This window comes from Anser anser (assembly GCF_964211835.1).
Source record: "Anser anser genome assembly, chromosome: 15".
NCBI classification, from domain to species: domain Eukaryota; kingdom Metazoa; phylum Chordata; class Aves; order Anseriformes; family Anatidae; genus Anser; species Anser anser.
The window spans coordinates 16,091,075-16,118,946 of NC_139736.1; the positions used below are offsets into that span (position 1 = coordinate 16,091,075).

The 27,872-nt window shown below is 42.9% G+C and overlaps 1 protein-coding gene across 1 annotated transcript; it reads left to right on the plus strand.

Moving 5' to 3' along the window:
• Window positions 1-13,152: 13,152 nt before the first annotated feature.
• LITAFD (LITAF domain containing) lies at window positions 13,153-27,026 on the plus strand. The gene is made up of 6 exons (XM_083800675.1): window positions 13,153-13,170; window positions 14,211-14,294; window positions 22,794-22,909; window positions 24,616-24,681; window positions 25,803-25,962; window positions 26,422-27,026. Exons 3-6 carry the CDS (start codon window positions 22,807-22,809, stop codon window positions 26,528-26,530), a joined length of 438 nt encoding a protein of 145 aa, XP_083656801.1. The 5' UTR covers window positions 13,153-13,170; window positions 14,211-14,294; window positions 22,794-22,806; the 3' UTR covers window positions 26,531-27,026.
• Window positions 27,027-27,872: the final 846 nt, after the last annotated feature.

Sequence of the window (27,872 nt, forward strand, 5' to 3'; positions counted from 1 at the left end):
GTCAAGGGTTCAAGAATTTGGTAGAGAGAAGGTTTTACATACCTGATTTTAAAGCCAACATGGCTTCACAGAGGCCTGCCTGAGGTCTTTCTGGAAGCATTGTCAGGCATTACATTCTCCCTCCATTAAGGCATCTTGCTGAATACTACAAATCAGATTGTTTTTCCTCCCAAACAACCTTCAAAATCTTTGCAATTCCTTTCCCTCACTCACTGATGCAGCCCTCCTGTCGTTTGTTTCAGAGGGAAGCCAGGAAGTCTAATAGGACCAACCTGGCAAATTCATTTAGCATTGCTGCAGAGGTCAGCCAGGAGTGACAGGAGCCTCTCAAGTGCTTAAGATTCTGTAAGAGAAGACAAACCTTTCCTCAGCTGAACACAGTAAAGAAGATATATATTTGATTAATGACCAATAAACACACTGGGTTTACAAAACTCAGATATCCACAAGGAAAGCTGAACCTACATTTTCTAGTTTAAAGAAAGTTTGGTATTTTAAAACGAGTCTGTTGAGCAGGGGAAGGAAACTTGTGTTTAACAGCATTGACACATGAAGGCAGTCACCAGAACAGGGATATGTGCCTTTATAGTGACTGAAGAAAAATACTCTCCACAGGTATGAGTGTCGTCATATAAATATGAACACGTATTCTAGGAAGAGCAGCTAAGTTAATACTGTTCAGCCTTAAATGGTCCTATTATTTTGCTAGATAAATACAGCTAAAACCTATGTAGTGTATAAATTATGTGGTACTTCACCTATTTTTAGACCGGTACTCTGGGTCTTTGCATAACTGCATGCCAGGAGATATTCCAGCACAAAATAAGCCACCAGCAGCTCATCTCTTCTGAGATACCCGATAGTAAGTGTGCAGAATGACCACGGGTGAACTGGTGCCAGCTTACAGCCTGTGTTAGCAACACGGATGGAAAATCCCATGTCAAAGAGTTGGCTGCACTGATACAAGTCAGAAAGAATAATCAGTAAGCTTACATTATTTGATACAAACAGTCCTTCAAAGTGGAATGTCCTCCCTGGTAGTTCAGGTGTAATTCTGTGGTTATCTTGAGACAAATGACAGGTTAATGCAGAGCACTGCAAGATTGGCCCATGAAGGAACTTCCACACTAATAATGAGAGCAGTAGGACCTGTCACTTGTGTGAAGTTACCCTCTCAGAAGCTAGATAGGATCTTGGTGGCATTTCAAATGCAGCTTATGTTGGAGCAGATGGAAAGTAGCAGTGGGGGGATGGGGAGGAAAAGGACCTAAACTGGATGGTAAAGAGTGCTTTAACTCAAGTCACATCTTAATTTGCAAATGCTTTTCAAATGCTGAGCCCTTCAGCCATAACAAGCTCTTGTGGAACACAGGGATGTTTTATTTTCTCCATTATACAAGGGAAAAGTGGAAATGTGGTGAGCTTACACAAACTCAAGGCAGGTAACATGGAAAGAAAATATTTCATGTTGTGCCTATGGAACTCAGATCTATTAGTGGGAGCTACAAGCACCAGTCTGTCATGTGTATCTCAGAAGATTTGATTCCCCATGGATTATACAAATGAATTACACAATGAAGTCTAGAAGAATTCATAATGTTGAAGGAAAGTCCCTTTGCTGAGTGGCATGGTAGAAACATGCTCTGTGCCAGCCCTGCTTTGTATCTCTCTTGAAGTCAGTGTCAGGGTTATTTACAGCTGAGTTGTGGAAAGCTGGAACAGCAAGTGGAAGATGCTGAAAAAAACAAGAAGTTTGCTGAGATCCCAAGCCTGTGACAATTTTCCAGAGGCTGGGACTGATCTGAGACACAACCACAGCCATTGATGGAGCCATTACAATCGCTGTGTTCCTTACTTAAGCACAAACATGTTATAGGGCTCCACGTGCATGAGTTCAGCTTTAGTACTCTACCATTCCCTGTCACTGGAAGCAAAGTGCTCTCTACAAACGTCAGGTCAGAAGAGTTAAGGAAAGTAATTAATTAATTAAGGAAACATATTCTAATACATAAAGGAACAGATGATCTCATGTAATCATCCAGACACAGGTATTTTAAAGGTCTGGCTTCTCATGTTGCTCTATATATCAGTGTTTTTCAGTGCCTGGTCTGCAGGCCTTCAGGATATTAGGGGCTATTTCTTAAGTTTACACAGAAAAGTAAGATATTGCCAGCTGTGAAAATGCACTGCCCTGAGGCCAACAGCTCAGTGGTCTTCCACTCACAAAAACTGTAAAGCTGCAAGGCCGGGATGTTTTCATTTCTGCCGATTCTGCACCCTATGTTCAGGCCTTCTATGGTCAACATCCCGGTAACAGTTGAACATTTACTCTGCTGCTATTGCACACCATGTTCCTGCCTTCTAAAAGATTTAAAAGCTCACTAGTAGAGGGTGAATTTTAAGAAACACGCCTATCTTTTGGCTCTGTTCTTGACTGAGAAACTGCTTGTATTAGTTTCCCTCATGGGCTCCACTTAAGTAAACACAATTAAGGCTAAATGCATTCTCTACTGTATAATCATCAGCAGAAATTGCCTTTTGCTTTTAGTTTTGTCTTTGGGTGTATTCTGTTCTAGACACAAGCCATCTCTTGCTAATTAAATGCTGCACCTCAAAACCTGTTTTTGAGTGGACAGGATTAGATGCTGCACGCTCAAAATGACAGCACAATGTCATTACCCAAAAAAATATGCCAAAAGATTTAAAATCCTGTTCCAAACTTAAGCCAGAAAGGCTGTACTGCTAGCTGGCACACCCAGCTGGCTCAGAAGGAACACAGGATGCTGGCACAGGGTTCCCAGCAACACAGAAAACAATCTTAGCATTTTCAGTTTTCTTCTTCATTGGACTTGTTTTGATAGTCATGGTGTAAGACTTTGTCAGGAGTACATGTAGAAGGCCTAAATCAACATTCCCTGGCTTTATCCTGAAAGTGACTTTTGCTCTCAGATGATGCTAACAGGACAGAGTGCTGATAAACCACCCTTCCAGATTAACTTGGAAGGGCAGTTTGTGTGTGTGTTTGAGGATGTGTTGTTTAGTTTTGCTACATCTTCTGCACAAGGTGTGTTGCAGGGAGGGACACACGCTATGAACACAGCTCCTTCCAACAGATCTTGCTACAGCCTCTCCTTACGAGAGAATGAGAGGGAGGATCTAAATCCAAACTCCTCAGCTCCAGATCCCTTGTGTGCATGCTTTCTCACAGAATTACTGAAATACCAAGAAACACCGTCCTAAGCCCTAAAAAGGGAGATCTTACAGTGGGTTGTTTAGAAGCACAAGGCCACTGCTCATTTTCTCTTTCCCTCTTTTTGCCCTCCATGCTCTGCTTTACCCTGACAAAGCCCCATGCTGTGCCCCAATGCAAGAACACTGCTTGTTAAGAGCGAAACAGCAAACTGACAAGATCAAGCAGAACGTGGCTTATCACCCCATGCAAAAGTGTTGATGAAGTAACATCTGGGTCTTTCTCTGTTGTCATTCATGTAATTTGGGTTTTGTCAGTTCTGCTGATGAATACTGTTACAACAATCCAGAGACAGGTTGTGATGGCAGATGGGAAAGTCTCACTCAGCTGACAGAGAGAGAAAAAAAAATTAAAAAGTAATAATTGTGAGCTTCTCAATGCACTCGCCTATCTGACTGCTGTGGGAAACTATTAGCCATTTTACCATAAGCCATTGAGAACAGCACTCAAACAACAGCAGGGCAAGAGAAATACTTCTATTTGCAGAAAAAGCTATGTATTTCACAGCAATGCCACTAACAGTTCTCCTTATCATTCACTTGAACCTTTCCTAAGAAATAAAATGAATTGGATGTCAGGGACAAATGGGTCTGGCAAAAAAAAAAAAAAAAAAAAAAAAGGTATTTCTTGCCTAATGTCTTTGTTGTTGCCTAAATCCTAATAGACAGAGGCACCAGGAAAAAGCTGTGTTATAATACATTGCTGTAACCACTATTTTTGCACAAGCCAATGTGAGAGCAATGCAAAGCATTTCCAAAGGTACCTAACCTCACTTACTTTTGCTTAATTATTATTTATTGAGAAGAAGCACTCCCTCCAATCTAGGCTGCTTGAAAGAATCATACTGTGTTCGAGTTAACTTGACTGATCAGTCACTTGCATGAATTCCCTCTCTTCCAGAAGTGAGACCGTTTGGTTAAGAACACCAATATTTCTTTTGATCCTTCAGTCTGAAATATCTGACAAACAGAGAACCTCAGGTACAGCAACAAAGTTCTTGTAAAAACAGTGCACAGTGAGAGACCAGAAAGATCTGGGAATGAAGGAGGCTGGTTGTCTTCTGGCAGTAATGATGGACTTGGTGCCGCAGTGTCACAGTAACAGCGCTGTGACCAAGTGCTCCTGCTTTCAGTCCTTGAAGGAAGGACTCCTCAGGTCAGAAGCATGTTGCCTTTGAAGAAAGGCAAACAAAGGACAGACCTCTTTTACCAAGAACAGATTTTGCCACTTCCCTCTGCTCACAATCCTAATTTGCACACAGATAAAGAAGCAGGCAGTACAGGTATTTTGGATTAACTTTCCTCACAGAAAATACTGCTCTCTGAAATGATCTCTAAGTTAAAAAATATTGATGATTTAGCACCTAGTTCCCAGGTGAAGTAGGAGGCAGGTATGTACATACTGGGGACATAACATAAGTATTTCCTTTCTGCCAGACCAGGGATCACAAGAGGACTGAAGGCAGATGTTGGGAGTGGGACTGGGCTGCTCGGTGGTGACTCAAAGCCACTGAATCTGTCTCAGGACTCTGCTTCATCTCATATCACTCCTAATCGAGTAACGGTTTCAGCCTCCAGCACAGCACAACCTGCTCCAGCTGACTCATGTCAAAGTTTCACCCTAAAGCAGTTCCCCGTATCTTCTTTTTTTCATACTAACATGACTCCAAACCACTTAAAAATAAAAATTACATTACAGAGTTTCAGAGATTTCAAAACTAAGCTAAACTAAGTAACTGAAATACTCCATTCATCTCCAGCATACCCCTGTGCTGCCACAACGATGGCTCCATGTCTCTAATGCTGCCACCTAACAACGCTCACGCAAACCAATTAGTTTTGGTTCTACTTTGTTGGCAATATTTCCATCTGATGGGGCTGACATTTGAACAACCTTTTAGAGAAAATAACTTTTTTTTTTTGGTCTTCTCTTTCTGTTTCTATACATGCATACAAATGCACACGTTCACACAACCGGCCAGAACGATCCCCAGTCTCTGTACTTATTGGCCTAAGTAGTCTGGTGGATTTTTAAGGATGCCTGATTTCTGGTCTTTGGGTGGTGGTTTTCAACTATTTCGCTGTCACCAGACACAGGAATGTTTAATGGATCTCTCAGTAAACCAGAACAGTTTACCGTGCACGTGAGTAACATGCTAGCTACCAACCACGATGCACTATGCACAGGTAAGTCCTTGTGTTTTCATAGCAAAGGAAAGTGGATCAGTCTGGTTTTCACTTGGCCACAGTGATCACATCTAGCATCCTCTCCGGGCTATGTGCCTACTTTTTCACATCACAGTGCCTGCAGAACGAGGACTGCATTAGAAAGGGTAGAATTTCAGCAGTTAAACAGGATCGAAACCTGAAATAGCAGAAAATTGCTTTAAACTACTTCACTGAGAACAAATGACTTGTAAATGCAGAAGGGACATACACCAACATGAGGATGTGTTTTCACAGCCTGACAGGAGAACATTAAGCAAGTTCTACAGTACAGTAAGTACCTTAACAACCATCCTACTTACAGCTGATTTTGGGATAATTCCCTCTCTGATCTCCTGTACTACTCCTGCACACATTTAACTCTGCGAGTCATCCTTGGCACAGTTCTAGGCACAGACTAACAAATATTTGAACATTGCTGGACAGTGCTTTAGGGGAATTGTTTCAGGCAGAAGACCCTTCCTTTACAGTGAGCTATCACCTCTTTTGTTTCCATCAAGAAAAGCACTGAATATAAAGTAGATGGGATCATTTTAATTAGTAAGGACTTGACACCTCAGCTGGTGCTCAGGAATAGGGTCATTCAGCTGTGAGTGGGCTCTGGGATCAAATCCAAAAATAACTTGAAAGGTACCTAAATTATAACAAACTAGATTATGAAGGACTGTAAGTTCTGGCCTCAACTTTAGCTAGAGAGAAAATCAAACAAAGAAACAAAAAAAGATCTCATCCCTACACAGATCTTTGAATGGTCTATTTTGAACTCAGTAATGGAAAGGATTCATAGCTTTCAAATGGTAGTCTTCACATAGCATACAGCAGGAAGAGATACTGGACTAAAGACTATTTGTAATTGACCACTAAAAGACACTGCTGTTTCTCCTCATATTTTTGATGAAATTGACAGTAAAACATCTAAGTAGATAGCTTTTTTTTTTAATCTTTTTTTTTTTTTGTGTGTGTGTGTGTGTAATTATAATTCTGGTAAATTATTCCATAAAATCACTAAGGAGATATCTCAGGATAGCAAATGTGAATAAATTTAAACCCAAAGCTTCTGACAGCGAGAAAGAGACACGTGTGTGTGTATTTGTCCTGTCACTCGTTGAATCAGAAAGCTCTGGACCAACGCAGACTGCAGGTGGCAGCATCCAGTAACTCAGCTGCAGGGTAAGCTGGGCCCAGACTGAAGTCAACACAGGGTTTTCCTGGGTTTGACTCTGTTCTGTACCACTAGTGCTTAGTATCTGTACAGTGTCAGTTGATTTTCCATTCTGATACAATATTGAGTCCAATAATTAATGTATCATTAATCTGTATTTTAGTCTTTAGACTGTGTTCCTCACTCAGTCAAATCTCCCAAATGGGAGGAACAAGCAAAAATTCTTCAATTTTTCTCCAATTAGTATTTTTCCTACTCAGTTTAGGACTGTCGGGCTTTACTGTTGTCACTCCCTTGTCTTGCTCAGAAGAAACTTTCTGCTTCCATTTTTCTTAACTCAAAATCTCCTTGCCATAATAGTCACCCCTGCTACAGCCACTGGGTGTCCTTGCTGCAAGCACATTCCCAGGCAGTGTAGTACTCCACTCTGGGACTAATGTTAATTATTGGCCCAGTTAATTAGGAGACTCACTATTACCCCTGGCAGCATCCCCCATCAGTGTGGGCATGGGGCCCTGCAGCACCCACCTGGCTCCTCCTGGCTTCACGGACCCGAAGCCCCTCTTCCTGAGAAGCAGCAGGCTGTGAGACACTGCCGTATTTCTGCCTTTGAAGTCCTTTTTTCCTGTTGTACCTGATATGTTTGCATTGACCTTTTTTGTATGGCAGGATCCCATGCAGGGGCCACAAACACCTGTAGAAAGATTCCTCATTGAACTCAGAACTAGTCTGCAGCCTTGACTCAGCACAGTCTTTGCAAAAGAACGGGTATTTTGGGCCTATTTAAAGCCTACTCAATCTCCTTTCCATATTGCCCACTTTTCTAATTAAAACAAAGAGCTCTAGGAACAAGTTAGATGTTTACTCCTCTGACTGTGCCAAAGTTAGTAATTAGACAACAATTCAGTCATCCAACCACATACTCCTCCTTACATCAGAAACATCTCTGGCCTCCAACCTGGCTCTAGCGACGAGCTACTTCCAGCATCTCAGTCTTCACCACTGAAGTTAATCAGTTGGCTGTAGATCTTTATAAATAAATTTCCAAAATGCCCCTGAGGGCTAAAGGTCCACTCCTGCTCCTTCTGAGATCAGTATGCTGGTCTCTAAGGCAGTTTTCTCATGTGAATCACAGAAAGAAATTCTTTAGATTCCCATTGTCTTCCTGAAAAGAAAGAAAGCCAATGAATTCGAGCAGAAAATTTTACAACTCTTGGACATGCCAAGCACATCCCAATTGTATAATCACCAGTGTCAGCACTGCAGTCATGCCAGCAAAATGAGCTTTGTCTTCTCTGCATGAAATTTCTCGATTCTTTATCTTTTCCATTTTGGGAGTCTATTCCTTTGTGGTTCCGCCTCTTGCAGTCATTAAGCTGTAATAATAACCAGGAGATGCAATTTAATTCTTATAGGAAGATTTCTCTGCTGCAGTGTTTCATGCTGTGGTCCATTATGCCAAGGCATGAAGAGCTCAGTAGTAATCTTGCAGCTCCCAGCTGACTTCTTGGAATCTTGTCTGCCTTGACCAGGCCAACCTGTGTGGTGCCAGGTTGGAAGCACAAATATTACTGTTGGTAGCAGGGATGTATTAACATGAAAGTAGCTTTTGTTGTGAATATAAGGACTTCTCAGCTAGCAGAACAGAGTCTCCCCTTGAAAACCATTAACAGCCAAGCTGGTCAAAAAGAACAAACATTAACAACATACTTTAAATAACTTCTCCATCAATTTTGAAACGTCATCATTGACTTTTTCCATATCCTGTTTCAGAAATATGATTTTCAAATACCATGTTAAGCATCAAAATTAAAAAGAAAATAATAAATCATTTTTCATAAAGATATTCCATGCAAACAAAGGAAAATCTTCAATAATTTTCAATGATTCAATGATTGACTTTAAATTAAACTGTTAAGCTTTGTATACCTCACATCATCAATGAGTAAGACTGTGTGAATGCTCGAATGATGTTTTCTGACATCTGGCTCAGAGCTCTTAGAACTGTTATATTAGAAGAAAAACAGAAAGGAAAATCGCTGCTAACACAATTAGGTAATGGTCCCCACTGTGGCTAGGCACACAATCCAGCTACAGCAGGCTGAGGTTTCAGATCAGCTTTAGCTACAAAGCATACATGGATTTTTCAGATTCCTGAATCACATGTGGCTGGTTCTGTTTTATACATCTTATTTTAATAGGCATATTACTAGAAAAAGCCCATGTACAATTTTTCATATTGCAGATCATTTTTTCATCTGGAAACCATCGCATATAAGTGGTTTCTGCTTTGTGTTAAGCTATGTGTCACTCAAACATTTACTTTGCATATTACAGCAACATCTGTAGATCTTATCTGAAAAGAGTGATGTTTCTTACCTGACTCACTGTTATCCTTCTTGTGTAATCAGTGTTCTAAGAAATATGCTGTATTCAGATAGCAAACAGGACAGGTAAGTTCCCAGTCAATAGGATGTATGCTCATCAATAGTGAATTGGCATTTCAATCGGGAAAGGAATGTTTTTCTATCTACACTATGATTTTAGAAGACAATAGCAGCAATATTCACAGGTACTGAGATTTCTTGAATTACAAAACAGTCAGCTCTAGATACAATTGATTGCATATAAATATTTCCTGACATATACAGGACAGGAATTGTGTGCACGAGGTCTCTCTTTTTATAACTGCAAAGACGGTTCAGATTTTTTGCCAAGCTAACAGACAGTTGTTTTATTGGGAAAGGGCCTTCATTCATTATCAATTTTCCAATATCAGAGAAACTATATTAAAATATGCATTGTCTATAAGAAGATCTAAATTCACCCTTGTTTTTGTCATGTTTTAAGAGACATTTAAGTCCACTGGGCTAGACCCTGAACACCAACCAGCAAGAGACACTTGTGCTTCAAAGAACACACGAGCTATTAAAAGGGAATAAATGGAGGAATACATCTCTCAGTTTTATCCACCTACAAGATAGGAGCACGGTGTAAGCTAGCTGGTTGAGTGCTCGATATCCAGACGTGCTCTGGCTCCACTGGCAGTTTTGGAGAAACCCCTGGGTGAGGTTTTACAGCCTGCATCACATACAATGATCCTTCTGATCTTAACTGCATGCTCACAACATCTACAGTCAGACCTAGTGTAATCAACTACACACAGAAAAAAAAGAAAAGTCTTGATTCCAGTTGTCCCATCACATGAAAGACTGTAAGCAAAAACAGAGGGGAAAAAACTAAAGAACTGTCGACATAGCAACAATCTTTTGTGATGGTAGAGAAAGCAATCAGCTCTGATGGACTCATTTATAATGATTATTACATCCTTGTTTGTTTCTGATAGCATACGTGATATTCAGGGGAATAATATAATTATTCAGGGGACCGATACAATCTTGCTCTTTGCTAAGCATTACACAGTTCCTCTTAGAACAAACAGCATAATTAAGATTGCAAAAGAAAGCCGGCGATATGCAGGTAAACAAAGGTTTAAAATCACCCACTTCCCCCACAGACTGAAGAATCGTGGTGCGGTTGGTGGGTGACCACAGCAGGGAGGAAGGTGGGTATGTCAGGAAAAAAGAGGTACCTTTGCATCCTCCCATCCCACCTATAACAAAGGCTGGAGATGTGAGAACATGTGGATGCCAAATAGCACCTGGAAGAGGCAAAACAGACCTCTCTCTCAAGTGAGTGCCTGCCTCCTGTACGACTGGAAACAGCCCCAGGAGCTTAAATAGCTTCTACTTCTTTCATAAGCATCAACTTGGCAGTATATTAAGCATTAAAGCTGTCCTAAATATTTAAGCACTTAAGCTGCCCTGCACCGCAGTAAGAATTTCCTGCGCACGAGCACCTTTGCATGCTCTCAGGGTTCCACCACTTTTTATTCCCCCTCTACTCTTCGGGAGTTAAAAAAGAAAAGAGGGTAGAGGAGAAGGGGTAAAAAAGACACCTCTCCCCAAGAAGCGAGCCCCTTCTCCCACCAGTTCATTTCCTGTTTAATGGCAGCATCTCTGATGCAACGTTGCAGTCACTGAAAAGCAAGGAGTGAAAGATTTCAGGGCTACTGATTACCAGCTTCATGACAAAAAGAACATACATAATCACTAAGCTAACATTTTTATATGCAAATTACAAGAGGGGAACTGTAGCTGAGTCTAAACTCCGTGCCCTCCAGAACACCCAATATGTTCAGAGAAATAATATTTCATAAGAAATAGATAGGCTCACAATACCCTGCCACATAGAAATTGGAATTTGATAAACAAACACAGCCATCCTCAAACCTAGCCTTAGCCTACCTTATCAAGTGTTTCCATAAATGAAAGAAAACCCAGCCTGTGCTGGGTATGTCCCTGGCTCCCCACGGACCTGGGCAGGAGTAGGAACGGGAAGGAGGCAATCATGCACGGGCAGCCCCTGCAACATGCATGTTGGTAGCCATTCCCCTTCCCCCATCTCACACACTATGGACACTTACTTTTAAAACCAAGAGAAACAAATGCACATTTTTGTATCCCTGGCTTTTATCCCATGCACACTCACAAACATATTGCTGAGGTTCAGATTGCAGGGGACCATCTCAGAAGCATCATTTCACAGATATTTATCTATCATAAACAGAAATAAATAACAAACAAAAAGAGACTATTCTTGTTACTGTTTTGTCACCTCCCTCATTTCTTTCTTCAGTACAGAGCTTTTTCGCTAGATCCTAAAACACCTCTTTAAGGAACGTATGTTGCAGTATGAACATGCAGCAACTGTATGAACATCCAGCCTCTGCCTATACTGACAAGTTCTTGTATGGAACCCCTAAAAAGTCAGGTGCACATTACACGTTTCTCTAATGCTAGCAGGACGTTCACCAGTACATATCTGAATATGCTGAGATGTATTCTAACACATATTCTCTCTACCCTGTAACTTTCTGGATTCCTGTGCCAGGCAGAGTTTCAGAAGGCTCACTATCCTCTCCATTTCATTCATTTTATTATTTGCTCATCAACATCATCCCTTCATTCTTGATTTTCACCAGTGCAAAGCATGTTATGAATGAAAATAAATAAGGTGTTTCTAAGAAAAACTTAAACCAGCCCTAGTGTGCTAGCAGAGGGTCAGATTTTTACAGATGGATCTGTAGCTGAAAGGTTTGAGACAACTGGTGACTGAATATCTTATGCTGATGTTTGTATCTCACGGGAACCATGCGTTGTTAATGACTGCATCTGCAAGGGACAGAAAGTAAAGAGACAGTGAGAGTTTGTGCTGGGTTAACCTTCGCTAAAAGCCATGCTCCTGCCCAGCTGCTCACACTCCCACCTCAGTGGGACAGGCAGAGAAAACAGGAGGAACTGGAATGGGAAGGCTCATGGATTGAGAGTAAGACAGAGAGATCACTTGTCAGTTATCACCATGGGCAAAACAGGCTCAACATTGGGAATATTAACTTATTGCCAAGTGAAATACATAATTTCAGGTAATTAGAAACAAAAAGAGAGATATTGAGACACCTTTCCTCCCTCCACTCCAAAGCTTTGCTCTTTCATTGCTGACTCCTACCCACCCCAGTGGAGCAGAGGAATGGGGGGCTACCAGGAGGACGTAGCAGCTCCTCCCTGCCACTCCTCGCCCTGCTCCCCGCAGGGCTGCCCGGGCTGCAGGGGCATCTCTGTGCATGGAGCCCCTCCTGCCCTCAGCTCACAGTGAAAACACATCAGTGTGTCGAGATCTTACCAGGCACACGGGGACGAGGATTACTTCCCCTGCCCATCAGTGCTGGCAGTCTTATTGAAGAATGGGCTGCAGAGCAGGAAGCCCCTGACCTTCAATGGTCAGGAATGAAAAATAATTAGCAAAAGGTTTAGAACTAAGGTATGGCTGAGAAACTGCCCGTGAGTAAAGGAAGAACAGAGCAAAGAGCTGCGTCCTCCAGGTTTTTATGCTCCTTTTGTCAGCATGGCTTGGAAAGTCACGTAAACAGAGATTTGTTGTTGATAATGGATGATTTATTGTTAATGGATGATGTTAATGGTGAAAGCACATCGCCTTCGTCTCTCACCTGGACTCAAAGACCAGATACAGAACTCTTGCCCAAGTCTGCATCACTGGCAGGAGGCTCAGCACTTTCTGCACTATGCATGAGCTACCTTTAACCCTCCTCAGAATAGTAGCAGACTCCCCTGACAAGCCCCAGCTCTAGGCTACTCTCAAAATATGAAGGGATGGCAGACACTAAGCTTGGCTGATCCTAGTTTTGCATTTCAAGTCTTTGCTCTTCCCCAGGTTTCCTGTGTGATACCAAGCAAGTTATTCACTCCTTCACTCATGTGAAGGGAATGATCACAATATTATTACACAATTTAATTTGAACAGAGACATTAAATTGCTGCTTTATTCAAAGAGAAATGCTTTGAGTAGATGTATCTTGACAACATTTTCTTAGGGAATGTTTTATTTCTTAGGGTCCACTGGTCATTTCTGTTGAAGGAGAAAGAAGATCACTCCCATGTGTATGGCTAAATACGGTAGGCAATGAAGGATGTTTGGATTTAATGGGAAGATGTATATGAGGTTAAATGTCAAGAGGTATATCTATAATGTATAACTACAATAGGTGGTGAAAAGGTGTTGAAGACGAAATCTGGGATAAGTAAAACTGTTATGGCCTGACTACAGTCCCCAATTCTTACTGCCCTGTGCCATTTGGGGTGGGGAGCAGGTAGATGGGTTGGGAGCAAAGGAGTGAAGTTAAGCTTGGGAAGGAGGAGCTGAGGGAATGAGTTTTAGCTTTGGTCTTTCTCACCATCCAACTCTATCTTAATTGGCAATATATTAAATTAGTTTTCCCCAGGTCACCTCTGTCTTGCACATGATGGTAACTGGCAAGTGATCTCCCCGTCTCTATCTCAGTCCATGAGCTTTTCTATCTTACCTCCTCCCCATGTCCTGTTGAGAAGGTGGAGTGAAAGAGCAGCTGGGTGGGGGCCTGGCAGCCAGCCCAGGTCACCCAGCGCAGAGATAAAGCATTGTTTGCACAGAAAGTCGAGCTCAGACACAAACCTAGTTACCTAGAAGATCATAGCTATAATGTCAATGTCTACCACCCGGCCCAGGTGTATTTGCCGATCTAGGCATAAACACTTTATCAGTCAGAAACCAAAACTGATCACTGACTACAAGAACAAAATGTCAGAGCCCCAGACCCAACAGTACCTATGACTTTTCATCATTCTGTGTGACAGTTTGGTATAAAAGTGTGACAAGTTAGGTTATCCTCTTCTCTCCATTGTCCTCCAGTTAACCCCATATTTCTTCTGATTATCCTCATGTAGGCTTCAAGATAGCATGAAATAAACTCAATCTGATATTTGAAAACTATCTGGGAAAAACTCTGGTGCAAGCCTGTCACGCAACATTCCTTTTCCTGCAAAGCAGGTGTGAGCTGTAGGCTGGGATAATTATATAGTGTCTACCAACCTGACTCGCTGGCTTCTTCAGCTCCATACACTGCTGAGGCATGACGGCAGGCCATGTCAGTGGTCATGTGTGCTACTTTCTTTCCTAGACACAGCTGCACTGGAAAGACGTGGATGAAGTGAACAACTTTTGAAGCATTTTCGCTCCAAAGACTTGCCAGAGCTACATAAAGGTAAGAGCTTTCAAATTACTTTGAATCAGTACTGTGTTTACTCCTTACAAATAAAGAGAGGGATGTGGCAAGGATACGACAGGGAGCTCAAGGAGTATGACAGCTGTGGCTCTGGGCTGTAAATGTTAACTCTTTATAATTACATTGTCAAGCTTCACCAAGCTTTGGAAATCTGGAGGCAAAGATTGTTCCTACAATAAGGATACTTCACATGAAGACGAGAAAAGTAATAAGAATAGAAAGTTAGACTAATGCGCCATAGGAAAGGGCTTAGCTCACACACAAAAGCAGGGCACAAACCTGCTTTCTACAAATTAATGTTTATCCATAACTTTGTAAGAGTTGCTAGTCCAGATGCTATGTCACGTTACTTAAGCTGTTCTATCAGTTTTCAAGTGAAGGACAAGTTCTGGACATTATTTTTACCTGGGTATAAATGAAATGCTGGCTACCCATGATTCAATGCTCTCAGTAGGGAATGTTAATCTGTAAAAGAATCAAATAAAAGATGCAAATACCAAATTTTAAGGTAATGATGAAGTGCTGAAAGCAATTGTGTAAGGCTGCGCTCAGTTCAGACAGCTAGAAGGGAATGTGACAGCCAAAACTGTGTCAAGACAGTACAAAGGCAGAGACTGAAGTTGGTATTTCCTATCTTCTGCTGCTTACTCAAATTTTAAGACAAGACATAACCACGTTTGGACCATGTTACTGCAGAATGGACATCGTGTCTCCTTGATACAGTATTTCTGTATAGAGCAGAGCTGAGCAAAACCAAGACTAATTTGCTCATCATCACTGCTGCAGAACAGGAACTGAACCCATCTTTTTTTCCCCTCAGCACAGGTTAATGCACAAACCACTGGACAGTGCTTCCTTTTGGCAGTTAGTACTCTATTTCTGGAACGGTAATTAGGGAGGGAGAAGGTCTAATGCAATCTCATGGCCCAATCCTCCTCATTCTTCACAACAAGGGCCCTTTAAATGTGAGGCTGGTCATCTGAGGAAGGCAAGGGATTATGCCTCAAACAGTAAATTAAGGAGCAGGTATTAAGAGAGACATCTTGTTTACATCAAAGGTTCACACAGAAATCAGTGACAGATCTTATTTAGTATTTTAATTAATAACCTTCACAGAAATATAGGAGTGACTAATAAAACGTATGAATGAAGACACAAAGTTGGGAAGCATAAAATCTGTTGCACACGGAATGAGAGAGCCTAGACAATTGCCGTGACAGAATTTTATCTGTTGTAATGCTACAAAGCTATACATTTAGAAAATACTATCAGGAATTTCAACTACAAATTCATTAGTAGGAAATTACATCAGAGGAGAAAGACCTACTACTGGTTGATGACAGCATAAATACAAGCCATCAGCACAATGTGACTGTAGAAGAGGAAAAAGTACTCTGGATTATACTATAGACAGCATTTCCACTAAATATAAAAAGACATTTATACCATTATATAGGTTGAGGACAGAGCTCATCTGGGCACTCATGTCCAAGAAGGATAAATTTACTGTACAGAAATGAGAAGGACGCAACAAACTGTGTAGTGCTGTGAAAGGCTGCAAAGAGATAGAAAAGCTCTCTGGGGGAGGACTTTTCTAAAAGGGTGATTCTGGCACAATAACAAGCAGGGATAAGCTCCCATGAATAAGTTTAGGCCAGAAGGTTTGTAAAAGTTTACAATATTTTGAACTGCTTTAGAGGTGAGAGCAGCAGGAGCAGATGCACTAAATTATAGACTTGAACTCCCTTCGAGGAGGAATAACCTAACTTAAACGTCTGACCTGGGACAGGACTGGAAAATCCAGGGAGTCCCTGCCTAGGCAGCAGCCTGGTGAGTCCACGTAGGCAGGGCCAGGCTGCCCTGCACACTGATTTGCATGCATGAATGCTGCAGCTGCCTGTGCAAGCCCAGCAACCAGGCGACCAGCCTTCCGGGTGCACATTACAGCAAGTGCACTGAAGGAAGACAAAAAAAAAGAAAAAAGAAAAAAAAAGAAAAGGTTTCAAATACGTTTGCATTTTTGTAACCATTTACAGTATCATGAAGGACAAAGGGCTTTCTGCAGATCGGTCCAAGAGCCAAGAGCTCTTTCTGAGGAGCTCAGCTCACCAGCATTTCACTCTTCAGTAAATGCTTCTTCCTAATTTTGTGAACAACAGTTATTCTCTTTGTGCTCTAAACTGCCATTTAAGCCACTGTGACTTGGATTACACATAAATATCTCCTTGTACACGAGGGAGAGGAGGAGCAACATCTATCTACACAATGACATTCTGGGTTCTTGCCCAGCTCTCTGGGTCAATAACAAAACCATTCCGATGGCTTCAACAGATGATCAACCTTCTTCCACTGACCACCTGAAGCAGGGCCCTTACATATTGGCTGGTGAGTCAATGCGGCCAACAGACAAGCCAATGGAACCAAGTGAAGAGCTTGCAACAAGCAACATGGTTCATACGCAGCTGAATCCCCCATAGCTCCATCCTCTCCACTTGAGAGAGGAAACTGGTAGCCTGGTACAGGCTTAAAAATCAGAATAACCATAGGATTAAAACTGCAATTCTAGAGTAAAGAACTTGAAAAGGCAGCAGGGTAGCACAGTACTTTCAGAGCATCCTTCATTGATTTCATTGACAGGATGTCTACATCAGACATGTTGAATATTTTTTTAATGTCCAACTTTTTATATGCTGCCTGCTGTCATGTCTTTAAGCTTCTATTTTAAGAATACAAATAAACATATACCTGAATGCTGCTCCCCAACTCTTTGTTTATCTGTATTAGAGCTGGAACTCTTCCTTCCTGAACATCTGAAAAGCCTCGGCACATTGTGAATGTTACCCTAAACAACAAATTCTGGGCTAATGGGAGAAGACCTCTCCACTGAGGAATTCAGTGTTTCATTGCTGGCTGAAAACTAGAATTAACTGCTTTAATAAAGTAAAACAGATGCACTCAATATTATTCAAGCCACAGATGCAACTGCATGCCAACAATGGTGTTTTAATGGTCACTCTTTAAAATAAGAGAAATTGAAATTGTTTCATAAATGCAGCTGGAAGGGCTAATTGCCCAAGGAAACATTAAACTAGCAATGAGAGGAGAGCAAGAACACATCACAGCAAAGTAGTCTTTGGACTAGTATTCTCCAAACCAAGAGATCCCTGGTGAAAACTGCTATACCTCCACACATCCATGAAACCTGCAGATCACTTCCTATAGGATTTTAATGTTAATATTCCAACACACAAAACTAAAGTCAATGTCAAATCCCACACTGACATCAGCTGGAGCTGGAACAGGGAGTAAATATTTTTCTCACAAAGCCTCTTGCTCCTGTCCTGCCTAAGATTCTGGATGCCATCCTGGTACACGACGTGACAGCCAGATAGGATAGCCTCGTGCTGGCTGCCATGATATGGATCCAGCTCTTAATGCCAGCTGTAGTACAGACAGGGTGCAGACAGCTCTTTGCAACTTTAGTCGCTCTCACATAACCACTTCTGCCTACATTTTCTCCTCTACTCGAGAAGAAGTGCTGGCTGTTTTGTGCTGCTATGTCCACAACTAGGTCCTGGGAGTAGCACCACTGCTTCAGTTGGAATAGAGGCAGGCCAATGTGAAGTGCTCTTGAAAACACTTTGGAAACCTCATTTGGAGTCTGCAGTACAAGACCAACAATTAACCTTCTTGCTAAAAAAAGACTCAGTAAAATATGAAAAGGATTAGAAAACTCTGACCAGTTTTCACCACTGTACCACATCATTTTTAATTAGACCAATCTACTTCTGACAGAGAACTGCCACAGAACAGAACAGAGAGGCAAAGGAAGTGTTACCTGGGCTCTGACACGCACACACACCTGCCAATCCCATCTGCCTCTTCTCCAGGCTATAGGTTCTGAATCTGAATGGAGAAGAATTAGTGCTGCAGTCAACTTCAGTTCCTCAAATGAAATCATAAATACGTCATTGGCACAGGCTCATAAGACTAAAACAAAGGTATCAGCATTCAGGCAATGAGATTTCGGAAATGACAGTTCAGTAACTCCCAGTTCATGTTCTGCTGAGCTACACTTCAGTCAAAATGGACACAAATCCCATGGGGTAGACACTCCAGTCTCATGAACACCTCCATTTCAAGTACCACAATGTCACCCTAGGAGAGGTGCTTGTGGGCAACGCGCATTCCCATCAAAATTGGAATCAAGCTGGAAAAAATGCTTTTGAAAAGTGAAAAAATGGTTGATTTTCATACACTTTCATATGACTGCACTTCTGTCCATCATTGCAAATACACAACAACTGAAAACCCCTTCTGCAAAAAATATAGTAAAGACAGGAGGAAAATCTTTGTTCTCTTTGCAACTACTTCACCTATAAATGGGAGGCCAAATGACAATTCCCTCAGGACTCCTGACAAGACTGTCCTCTGTGTGCCTTAGTTTCCCCTTTGTATAGCACAGATGACAGGGCCTGTGCCTCTCTGCAGGCACCTAGAAACGCATGTCAGACTAGTCTCATCTACGGGACTATTTAGCCATCGGGGATGCTCGGGAGGGGATGTGCAGAGGTGTGCGTGAATGCTGGAGAGTGCTCCCTGCCACGGAGTTCTGCATTTCACCAGCTTTGCTTGGCTGTGTGAGCACTGCTCTTCACACCAGAACACAAGGGCCTGGAGCAAACCCAGAGGAAGATGATAGAAACTGCCATTGCCTATTCTCCCCTAGGACATGTCCTTCCTGGAACATAAAGACTTTGCACCTTCCTTACTCTGAATCGGATCTTTGTATATATGCCTCAGGGCAGGATTTGCTTTCTCTCTCTCTTTCTTTTTTTTTTAATACTAATTTCCACGGGATGTAAAGTGAGTTTTAGTTTCCAGTGCAAAATCTGAACCTGCCCACATGTAGAAGAGACTGAGACTTCAGAGTAGAGAAGGCACAGACTTGTTTCTGTGCTCCTCGGCCTGCATGTTCCTGCCTGCAAGTTAGGTAGTTTGCAATTCCTTAAGCCAGTCTCAGGTGCTCCAGACAAACCAAGCCCCCATGTCAGGAGTGCACAGGGCTCTGCTCTGCCCTTGTGGAGAGCTTTTTGCCCAGCATGACTGCAGACAAGACACCTACACCACCTCCCTCTGTATTAAGTGTGGGCCTCCTACACGCTGCTGGGTTCTGGAGGACCCAGATGACCTAATGTTTACAATATGTTTATAGGACGTTTTCCTGTTCTTTCCTATTCCTCTTCAGGAGTTGTTGCCTGATAGTTCTCCTTACCATTTTTTTCTACAAGGTTCCTTAGTAACCCTGCCCATTCTCTGCTGTGCCTTCCTTGCCAGCAGACAATCACCTCCAAGAACGGAGAGGAAAGGCTCCAGCTATAACCCATGGCAGTAACACTTAGAGATTTGGGGGCTCACAGCCCCAGAGGGCTCTCAGACATCACAGGCCCAGTAGCAACCAAAAACTGAGAGTGACCACTTATGTGGTAAATAAAAGGGCCTCCTGAGTTGCATAGAGCACTCCAAGGAACGCTGTTCTGAGCCTCTGAGCTTGCAGTGCTCAGGCCCAGAAGTTAGCTAACCCCGGGGCGCTTCCTCCCAGGGAGGCTGAGGAAGCTCCTGCAGACGCTGGGCCCAGCTGCCCGTCCAGTTGGAATCGCAGAATATCCCGAGTCAGAAGGGACCCGCAGCTCCTGCCCATCTCTGGGGCAGGTGCTCCACCACAACACACGGGGCTACCGGCAGCACTACTAACTGCCTGACGAGACACTGAGGGCGATGCACGTTCAGGGCACCACCTTTATCAACACTTACAGCCTGTGGCTTCAGAGCTCAATGCCTCTGAAACATAGACAAGGTCTACCCTCCGTATTCCTGGCTGCTGCCGAGTCAGACGTCACTGGTTTGTCTCCTGCATCGCCTGCCCTATGCATTTAGCTGGTGCTGTTGTACCAATACCTTGCTGGGTGGAGTAAGCATTAGTCAGTGCTTGCTCGCATTCAGCTGTTAGCTTGCAATGTTCTCACTATGTTAACCATTATTATTATTATTCCCCCCTGCTCTGGGCTTCACGACAGGCCTTTTGCCTGGGCCTGCAGTCACTGGATGAAATTCAAAATCCCTTCCTTCTTTTTCCTGTTTTATGAGTGAGATGAATTGAACAGAAATGTCATCAGAACGGACACCACCCAGTATTTAGTGTATGATGTTTAAGTACCAAGATAGCAATAAGCCAAAAAAATTGAACATACTCCCTAAATTTTTGCCCACTGATCTTTGTCCTAAAGAAACAGCTCATGGGGCCTTCGACACTGGCTAATGCAACATTTGTCTATTATCGCACTTCTGAACCTGCAGTTACTGCTGAGACTCTTCTCCATTGATCATGGCCCTCCCTTGGCTCTCACTGCATCATCTTACCCAAGGCCTCTTGATTCTCAGCTGTTGTTTTTTCTTCTCAGTGAGATCCTCTTGAAGGTTCCCCGTCGGCCTATTGATACATCTGACATGCCCGGTCTGGTTTAGCTTCTCTACACCAAGTATACTGAGATACACTTTTCCCCATCCCTCCTCTCCAATCCATATATTAGCAATTTTCTCCAACTTGCTTGGCCTTAACATGGCCAATATTGTATTTCTGATGTTTTCTCTACACCATCCCACTTATTAGCTTTATTATTCATTCTGCTACCATTTTCACTTCCCTCTCATCCAGATCTGTGACAATTACAGCACTTCTTAGTGATTCTTTTAAATACCTTCTTTTCTTCCTCCCTAGGACTGGTATTTCATTTCATCATGCCAGACTCCCCCCCCCTTTTGCACTCCCCCCTACATCTTGCCCCCCAACACACACTGAAAGCAGGCCTGCTGAGATCATTTTGCCCTGTTCAGAAATTTCCATGCTCCTCCAGTTTGACCTCACATATTCATGCAGCTTGTGCTGGCTTGCCACATGTTACATTTCTCAGTCTCTACTTGCTTATCCAAATGTCTCTTAACATAATCCCTCATGACTGCGTCGGACGGCCACAGCCCCGACCCAAAACAGGGAAGGCACCTGCATGGTGACACAGGACACGTAGCTGGACCGCAAGGTGCTCCGTGGAGTTACCTAAGCCTCTGAGCAGCCAGTAACCCTGTGCCAGACTCATTCAGCAGCCCTCAGAAGCATCTGGTTGAGGAAGGTGATTCTCCCCCTCTACTATCTTGTGGTCTCACCTGCAGTGCTGCTGGGACCCCCGGCACAAGGGGGACAGGGACCTGTAGGAGTAGGTCTGGAGGAGGCCACAAAAATGATCAGAGAGCTGGGGCACCTCTCCTATGAAAAGTGGCTGAGATTGATGGGGCTGCTCAACCTGGGGAAGAGAAGGATCTGGGGAGACCTTAACGCAGCCTTTCAATATATAAAGGGGGCATGTAAGAAAGACAAACGAAAGACAAACTTTTTTTTTTAAAAAAAACAGTGCCTGTATGACAAGATAAGGGGCAATAGCTTTAAACTGAAAGAGTAGAGATTTAGATTGAATATGAGGAAGAAACATTTCACGATGAAGGTGGTGAGGCACTGGAACAGGTTGCCCAGAGAAGCTGTGCATGCCTCACAGGTGGGGCTTTGGGCAACCTGGTCTAGTGAAGGATGTCCCTGCTCATGGCAGGGAGGTGGACTACGTGATTTTTAAGGTCGCTTCCAACCCAGACCATTCTGTGATTCTATCTTTGGTGCTTTTTCCCGCATTAAGCTTTGGTGCTTAATGGAATAATTAACACCTTTCTATTCACAGTAATACAAACGCACATCTGTAGCTGTGTCCTCCTCCTCCCCCTCTCCTGTGTTGTGAACAGTCCCTGCTAACACCTGCAAAACACACATACTTTGTGGCCTGATCTTGTTCGGAGCCTCAGGTAGCACAGTCATATTTAATGACGATCTTGCCCAACAAAAGCATGTCACAGTAGTGATGAGACAATAGTTTCACGGTACAGAACTGGTCATAGCAATGGTGATGATAAGGTTGCACAATAAGCAGACGAAAGATCCAAATTGCCATTGGTTGCACAGTTGCATGCTCTGACTTAATGATACACGAAGGGCTTTTACAGGTGCTCTGAAGTGTGATATTCCCTTCCTTGATCATTTTGACAATCCATAGAAAAAAAATTACAACTTTTCTCTAAAGGTAACACTTTCAGTCCCACTGAACACTTTGCATAGTGTTTTCTGGGTGAACGGTTTTAGCTTTCCAACACAAAGAAATAAGTAAAGAAATATTGTAATTTCTGTTCCTCCTTCCCATCTTCCTCATGAGGAAGTGTAACAGTAACTGACCACACTTCAGTCTGTGAAACACACAGAACATTAGAAGTGCTGGTTTTCCTCTACATGAAATCCAAGTGTAAGAACTACAGAAGGAGGCACTGACAAGTGCAGGGCACTGAAAGTCACTTACAGGAGATGTTTTGTACTGCTTTTGGCAGGTGAACTACAGAGATGGCTAGTGAGAAGGGACGTGTGGAAATTCCCATGGTTATGTATGAACAGCAAGAACCCTACAGGCAAGAACCCTCTGCACCAGAGTACTGCAGCCAAGAGGGTAAGCAGCTTTTGCCAGGAGGGCGTTGGAAAGAGCGCGCTCTCTGTGGTTGTGGGGCAAACACTGATAGCTGTTTTCCAGAGCATAACTAAGCCACCTCGTGAAGGGCCCGGCTTTGCTAGGACATGATGGGTTTAGAAGGTGCCTGTGCCAATGTATAAAATGCAGCTTGGGGTAGGCAAGCTGGTATGATCTCCTAATGGGCACGCCCTTAAAATGGAAAACATACATTTGTGTTGGTTTAGTTACTCATTTTCCTAACAACAATTGCTTTATTGGAAAAGGAGTTGCAAACGTCTTTCTACAGTAATTCCATATTGCTAACAAGCAAGTGTTCAGCCAGCAAACTCTGTACACAGACTGGCTATGTCTTACTTAAACTGTGATCTAGTTTTCCAGAGGACTGGCCTATTCCCAAACACTCCTGTTGCCCGGAGCTGCCCTCCCTAGATGAGTCAGTTTTGTACCTGGGTTGCGTAGCGATGAGCAACCCTTCCCCGGTGCCATCTCACAGGGAACATCACGACTGAAGTGCTGGCATTTCAGCTCAATGACTGCAAGCAGGCACCGAGAGCTGCTGTACTGCTGGGTTGGCTTTTTGCTCTGAAATTAGGCATTGCTCTCATACTGACACTCCTTTGTCTTCTGCCTGTTGGAGCCCATGCCCATTGAAAGACACTCTGGTATCAGTGGTTTTACTTCTTCTGCCTTCCTGCTATTGAGGAAATCACCACTCACCAGACAGGAGTGGAGCAGAAACCAGAAGGGGAGGTCAGACGGTGGCTTATGAGGCTAAATGTGTAAGCACTGGGCCTCTGAACGTCACTCATTTCAGAGCACTTTACTCTGATCAGCACTTTGTACACATTTTTCTTTACAAAGATCTGTCTGGTCTCTTTCTAAACACTCAGAAGAACTTACAAGAGGTTGGGGACAAAAAGCCTCACTTCAGAACTACTCAGCCATCCAAGAGACAGGCACTGATGCACCTAACGCTGAGCTGCACTGTCCTGTCCCGGTGTGGAGAGCCACAGAGGAAGCAGATTCTTCACAAAACATCCCAAGTGATAATTCTCTTATACACAAAACATTCCTCTTTCAGATAGAGAGGAAATTCTTTACTTTGTAATTTCTTACAAATTTCTTTTTCTACAAATAAGCCTTCCGTCTCCCCCTCAAAAAAACAAAAACAACAGAAAAACTACAACAAAATTGAGGTGTCACTAACCAGGTACTTTTTTTTTTTTTTTTTTAAGAGCAAAAGGTATGATGGAATTCCTTGGCTGGAAACTGAAGCTGGATAAAATTTCAGACTAGAGAAAAGATTCCAAATATTAATAGTAAAGGTAGTAATCATTGAAACAACCTAGTTAGAGGTACTGTTGATTTTGTTTTTAAAATTAGACAAAGCGTCACTCTGATGCTATGCTGGAGTAGATGCAGTCAAAGCCTTCATGTTGAAAAAAGTATTTCATTTCTTGGCTTATGTTATACAGAAAATGAGAGCAGCTAGTCATTGTGGTCGCTTTTGGCTTTAAAAAATCTGTGAATCAAATCAATAGCATTTGTTCCCTATCCTGTACTTCACTGAGTCATGTCAACCTCCCCTGTGAGGCACCTTCCAATGCAGCTGCTTTGACTCCAAACAGGGCTTTTGGGAGGCATGAGCAGGATGTATTTTTGTGTTACTGTTTTTCTTTTCATAGGGGGTTATGAATATCCTCCTCCTCCACCTTACTCCTATCATGAAACAACCACCGTTGAGCAACCAGGTATGTGCCAGGGGACTCTGTTTCTGACAACGTTCATAATTCTACTGCTAACAAAAGCAAAATGGTTTTGGTTTTCAAGTCTACAAAGATGGAGTTTTCTGAACAATCACAATCTAAGAAGATAGAAAATTTCCCCAGAAATGTTGGAAGATAACCTAAGATGACAGACTCAGACTCATTTTCCAAAAGTTGCCAGTCTGCAGAAGCACTCTTTTTTTAAACCAGCTAGAACTTTCAGAACAATTATTTTAAGTCCAGATTATTTTATTGTTCCTTTTCTAGTAACCTTTATGTAAGCGGACAAGCTCAAAGGAGACACTGAGGAAAGGCTTCAAAGAAAGTTGAATACCATCTCTTATGGGAGGGAAGGAGATGCATTTGTTTTTTAAAATCCCTAAGACCAGGAGACAAACTCAGATATCATACATCCTACCCGTCTAACAGACACTACCTTCCCATGCCCAGATCTTTGTTTTAGGCTACAGTTTGAACGTACCCTGAATTTGTTTTAGGAGCCTTAAAATGGTATTTTTCACTGAAAATATTTCTGTAAAAAAATCTTTCCTGTAGCTACCAGGTGCACAATTCTCAAGGAGGTATAACATACTCAAATCCAGACTAAAAAGACATGAGGGAAGTTACAGACATTACTAACTGGAGTCATGCCGGCATCTGACTGATGACATTTGTATAATGGAATAATTACTTTTCTGAATTTCTTGTAGTTACTGAAAAGCCGATCCAGAAAGCTCCTCTATATCCTTCAAATCCTTTTCTTCAGGGAGAACACACTTTTTCACAATACGTTAAATATCAGAAGATAAACTCTCAGTGTCAACGCTGAGCAGTGGAGACTGCCTGACTGTAGAGATTTTCCTGTAAGCAGCTCCCTGCATATGTCTTTATCCATGCAGATACTGGCTGGTAGAAGGAATGTGTTGGGATACATAGAACAAACATTACAGTAGTTCTTGTGAATATGCCTTTAGTCGATACTAGTAACAGAAGTGGCTCTAGATTGGTCATTTTAAGAACCTACATTCTACAACTAAGAATCAATAATGTGTAAAATACTCCACATCCTCCTAATTTTGCTGCTTCTTGTTTCCTCTTAAACTCAGTTTACCTGGTGTCTCAGCCTCCGATCATAGTAGCAGGAATCTTCTCAAGCAGACCAACATCCACAATATGTCCTTCCTGCCGCCAGCACATCACCACACAGGTCACCTACAGGCTGGGCAGACTGTCTTACCTTCTGTGCACCAGCTTGTGTATGGTTGGGTAAGCTTTCATGTATACATTGGAGATTCTTCGTAGCAGAAGTTTAAAAAGATAGATCCATTAAAAAATAAAATTCTAGTTAATGCTTATATAGACAGTTAGCCCTTCTCTGTACATCCTAAGAAGTCAGTCTGTCCATACTAGACACAGTCATCATGGCTGCCAGGGATGCAATCTGTTGCTAAATTTAACCAAGTATGTTATTACTTTTCATAAGACAAGTAAAAATTAGTAGATTATTCACTTCCCTACCATAATTCAGAATCAGACTAATGCATAAGATGTTAGCGGTGAAGATGATTAGCCTTTAGGAAGACAATTTAAATATTAAGAAACCTGGGAGTCAAGTGGATTCATACTGTGAAATGGCAGACAGAGTAAGACAAAGAATAGAGGAAGCCAACAAAAAGAAAAGTTAGTAAATCACTTCATGTATGTCCATTTCCTCTTTGCCTGTAGGTGCTGTTTTGGATGCTGCTTTGTACCTTTCTTCGTGAAGATCTTCAAGGATGCAGACCATTACTGCCCATGCTGCCATTTTCATATTTATAGATACAAAAGACTATAAGGACAGAGTTTATGCAACCAGGTGATGCCAAGTTTCTGCTCCCTAATGGTGTAAGTTTCCACACGTAAAACTACTGCCAGGAAACCTAGGAGTAGGCTTTGGTTCTGCAGCTCCCTGGCTAAGTCATCTGGAGTTTACCATACCATGGTTAGACTGACTTTAAAATGGAAAGCCTTAAAGACTAATTTACATTTTCACTTATTTCATGCTCTGTTTGAATAGTTCTCTTGAGTTATAAAGTGACCAGCTAGTGAGTACTTCAGTGCTGCTACTACTACCCTCAGATCTCCAACCCAGCTGGGACACAGACTTTTCAACCCACCAGGCATGAAAAGCACATTTTAGAGAAGCACTTACCTTATATGCACTGAAACTGACTGGTTGGGATCTTCTCTCTGTTCTTTGTATGTGACCTACCCCTGCAGGGCTGTGAGTGGTACAGGGGTAGCTGATTATTCTTATTATTTATTGATGAAATGCCGTTATGAGATTGTCATTGCTGTGTTACATATGAGATACAACAAATATTCCCATTGCTGAAGGCACCCTGTTCATGCTCCGGAAGATCCGTAGAAACCATGTAGCTAGAAGAACCATAAAGCGTCCCATTTAGCCTGACGTTATTTGATGAAAATCTGTGTTTTAGTTCTTCAGGCAATTAAGCCACAGAAAGAAGGTTGTGTTGAGGGACTGGGGTAGAGGCAGCATCCCAGCACTCACCCACTCCACTTCCTAGAACCAGACCCAAGTGCTGACATGCTGACGTCTCCTGAATATCAGGGCGGCTGCAAGAGCCTCGTACCACTGGGGAACAGAGTCCGGCAAGCTGGGGAAACCACCAGCCCACATAGTGGTGTGGAGGAGGCCAGGCCAGAGGCAAGGCAAAAACTTCCCCAGCTGCGACACAGCTCGCAGGGAGCCCATGAGCACGAAGCGTGTTGGTGCAGAGCTGCTCCAACCGACCTGCGACGTGAGAAAACCTCTGGATTTTCCTTGGTCCGCACCAAGCTGTTCACGAGCCAAGCCTGCTTCTTGTGATTCTTTCAGCAGAACATTCGATCTACCCGTGCTCCTTCCCACAGCTTTTATACAAAATCATCACAAATTCAAACTTTCAGTAGTAAAACAGCCAGAACTTCCTAGTCAGCGTTCGCCGCTGGGCTACCGACCTGAGGGAATCCCCGGACAACACCGGTTCTCCTTTCCCGCCTCCCGCTCAGCCGCGCTCCCCAGGCACCTCACGGCCCCTCCTGCCCGGCCCGGCCTCCCCGCTGGGGCCCCGGCCCCGGCCCCGGCCGGCTCTCGACCGCCCCCTGGCGGACTCAGGCCCGCGGCGGGGCAG

What these genes read in the sequence shown, in the direction of transcription:
- LITAFD (XM_083800675.1), top strand. Translation starts at nt 22,807, where the DNA reads ATGGCTAGTGAGAAGGGACGTGTGGAAATTCCCATGGTTATGTATGAA. An exon ending in AGAGTACTGCAGCCAAGAGG is followed by an intron (nt 22,910 to 24,615) that starts GTAAGCAGCTTT and finishes TTCTTTTCATAG; the next exon opens with GGGGTTATGAATATCCTCCT. An exon ending in AACCACCGTTGAGCAACCAG is followed by an intron (nt 24,682 to 25,802) that starts GTATGTGCCAGG and finishes TCTTAAACTCAG; the next exon opens with TTTACCTGGTGTCTCAGCCT.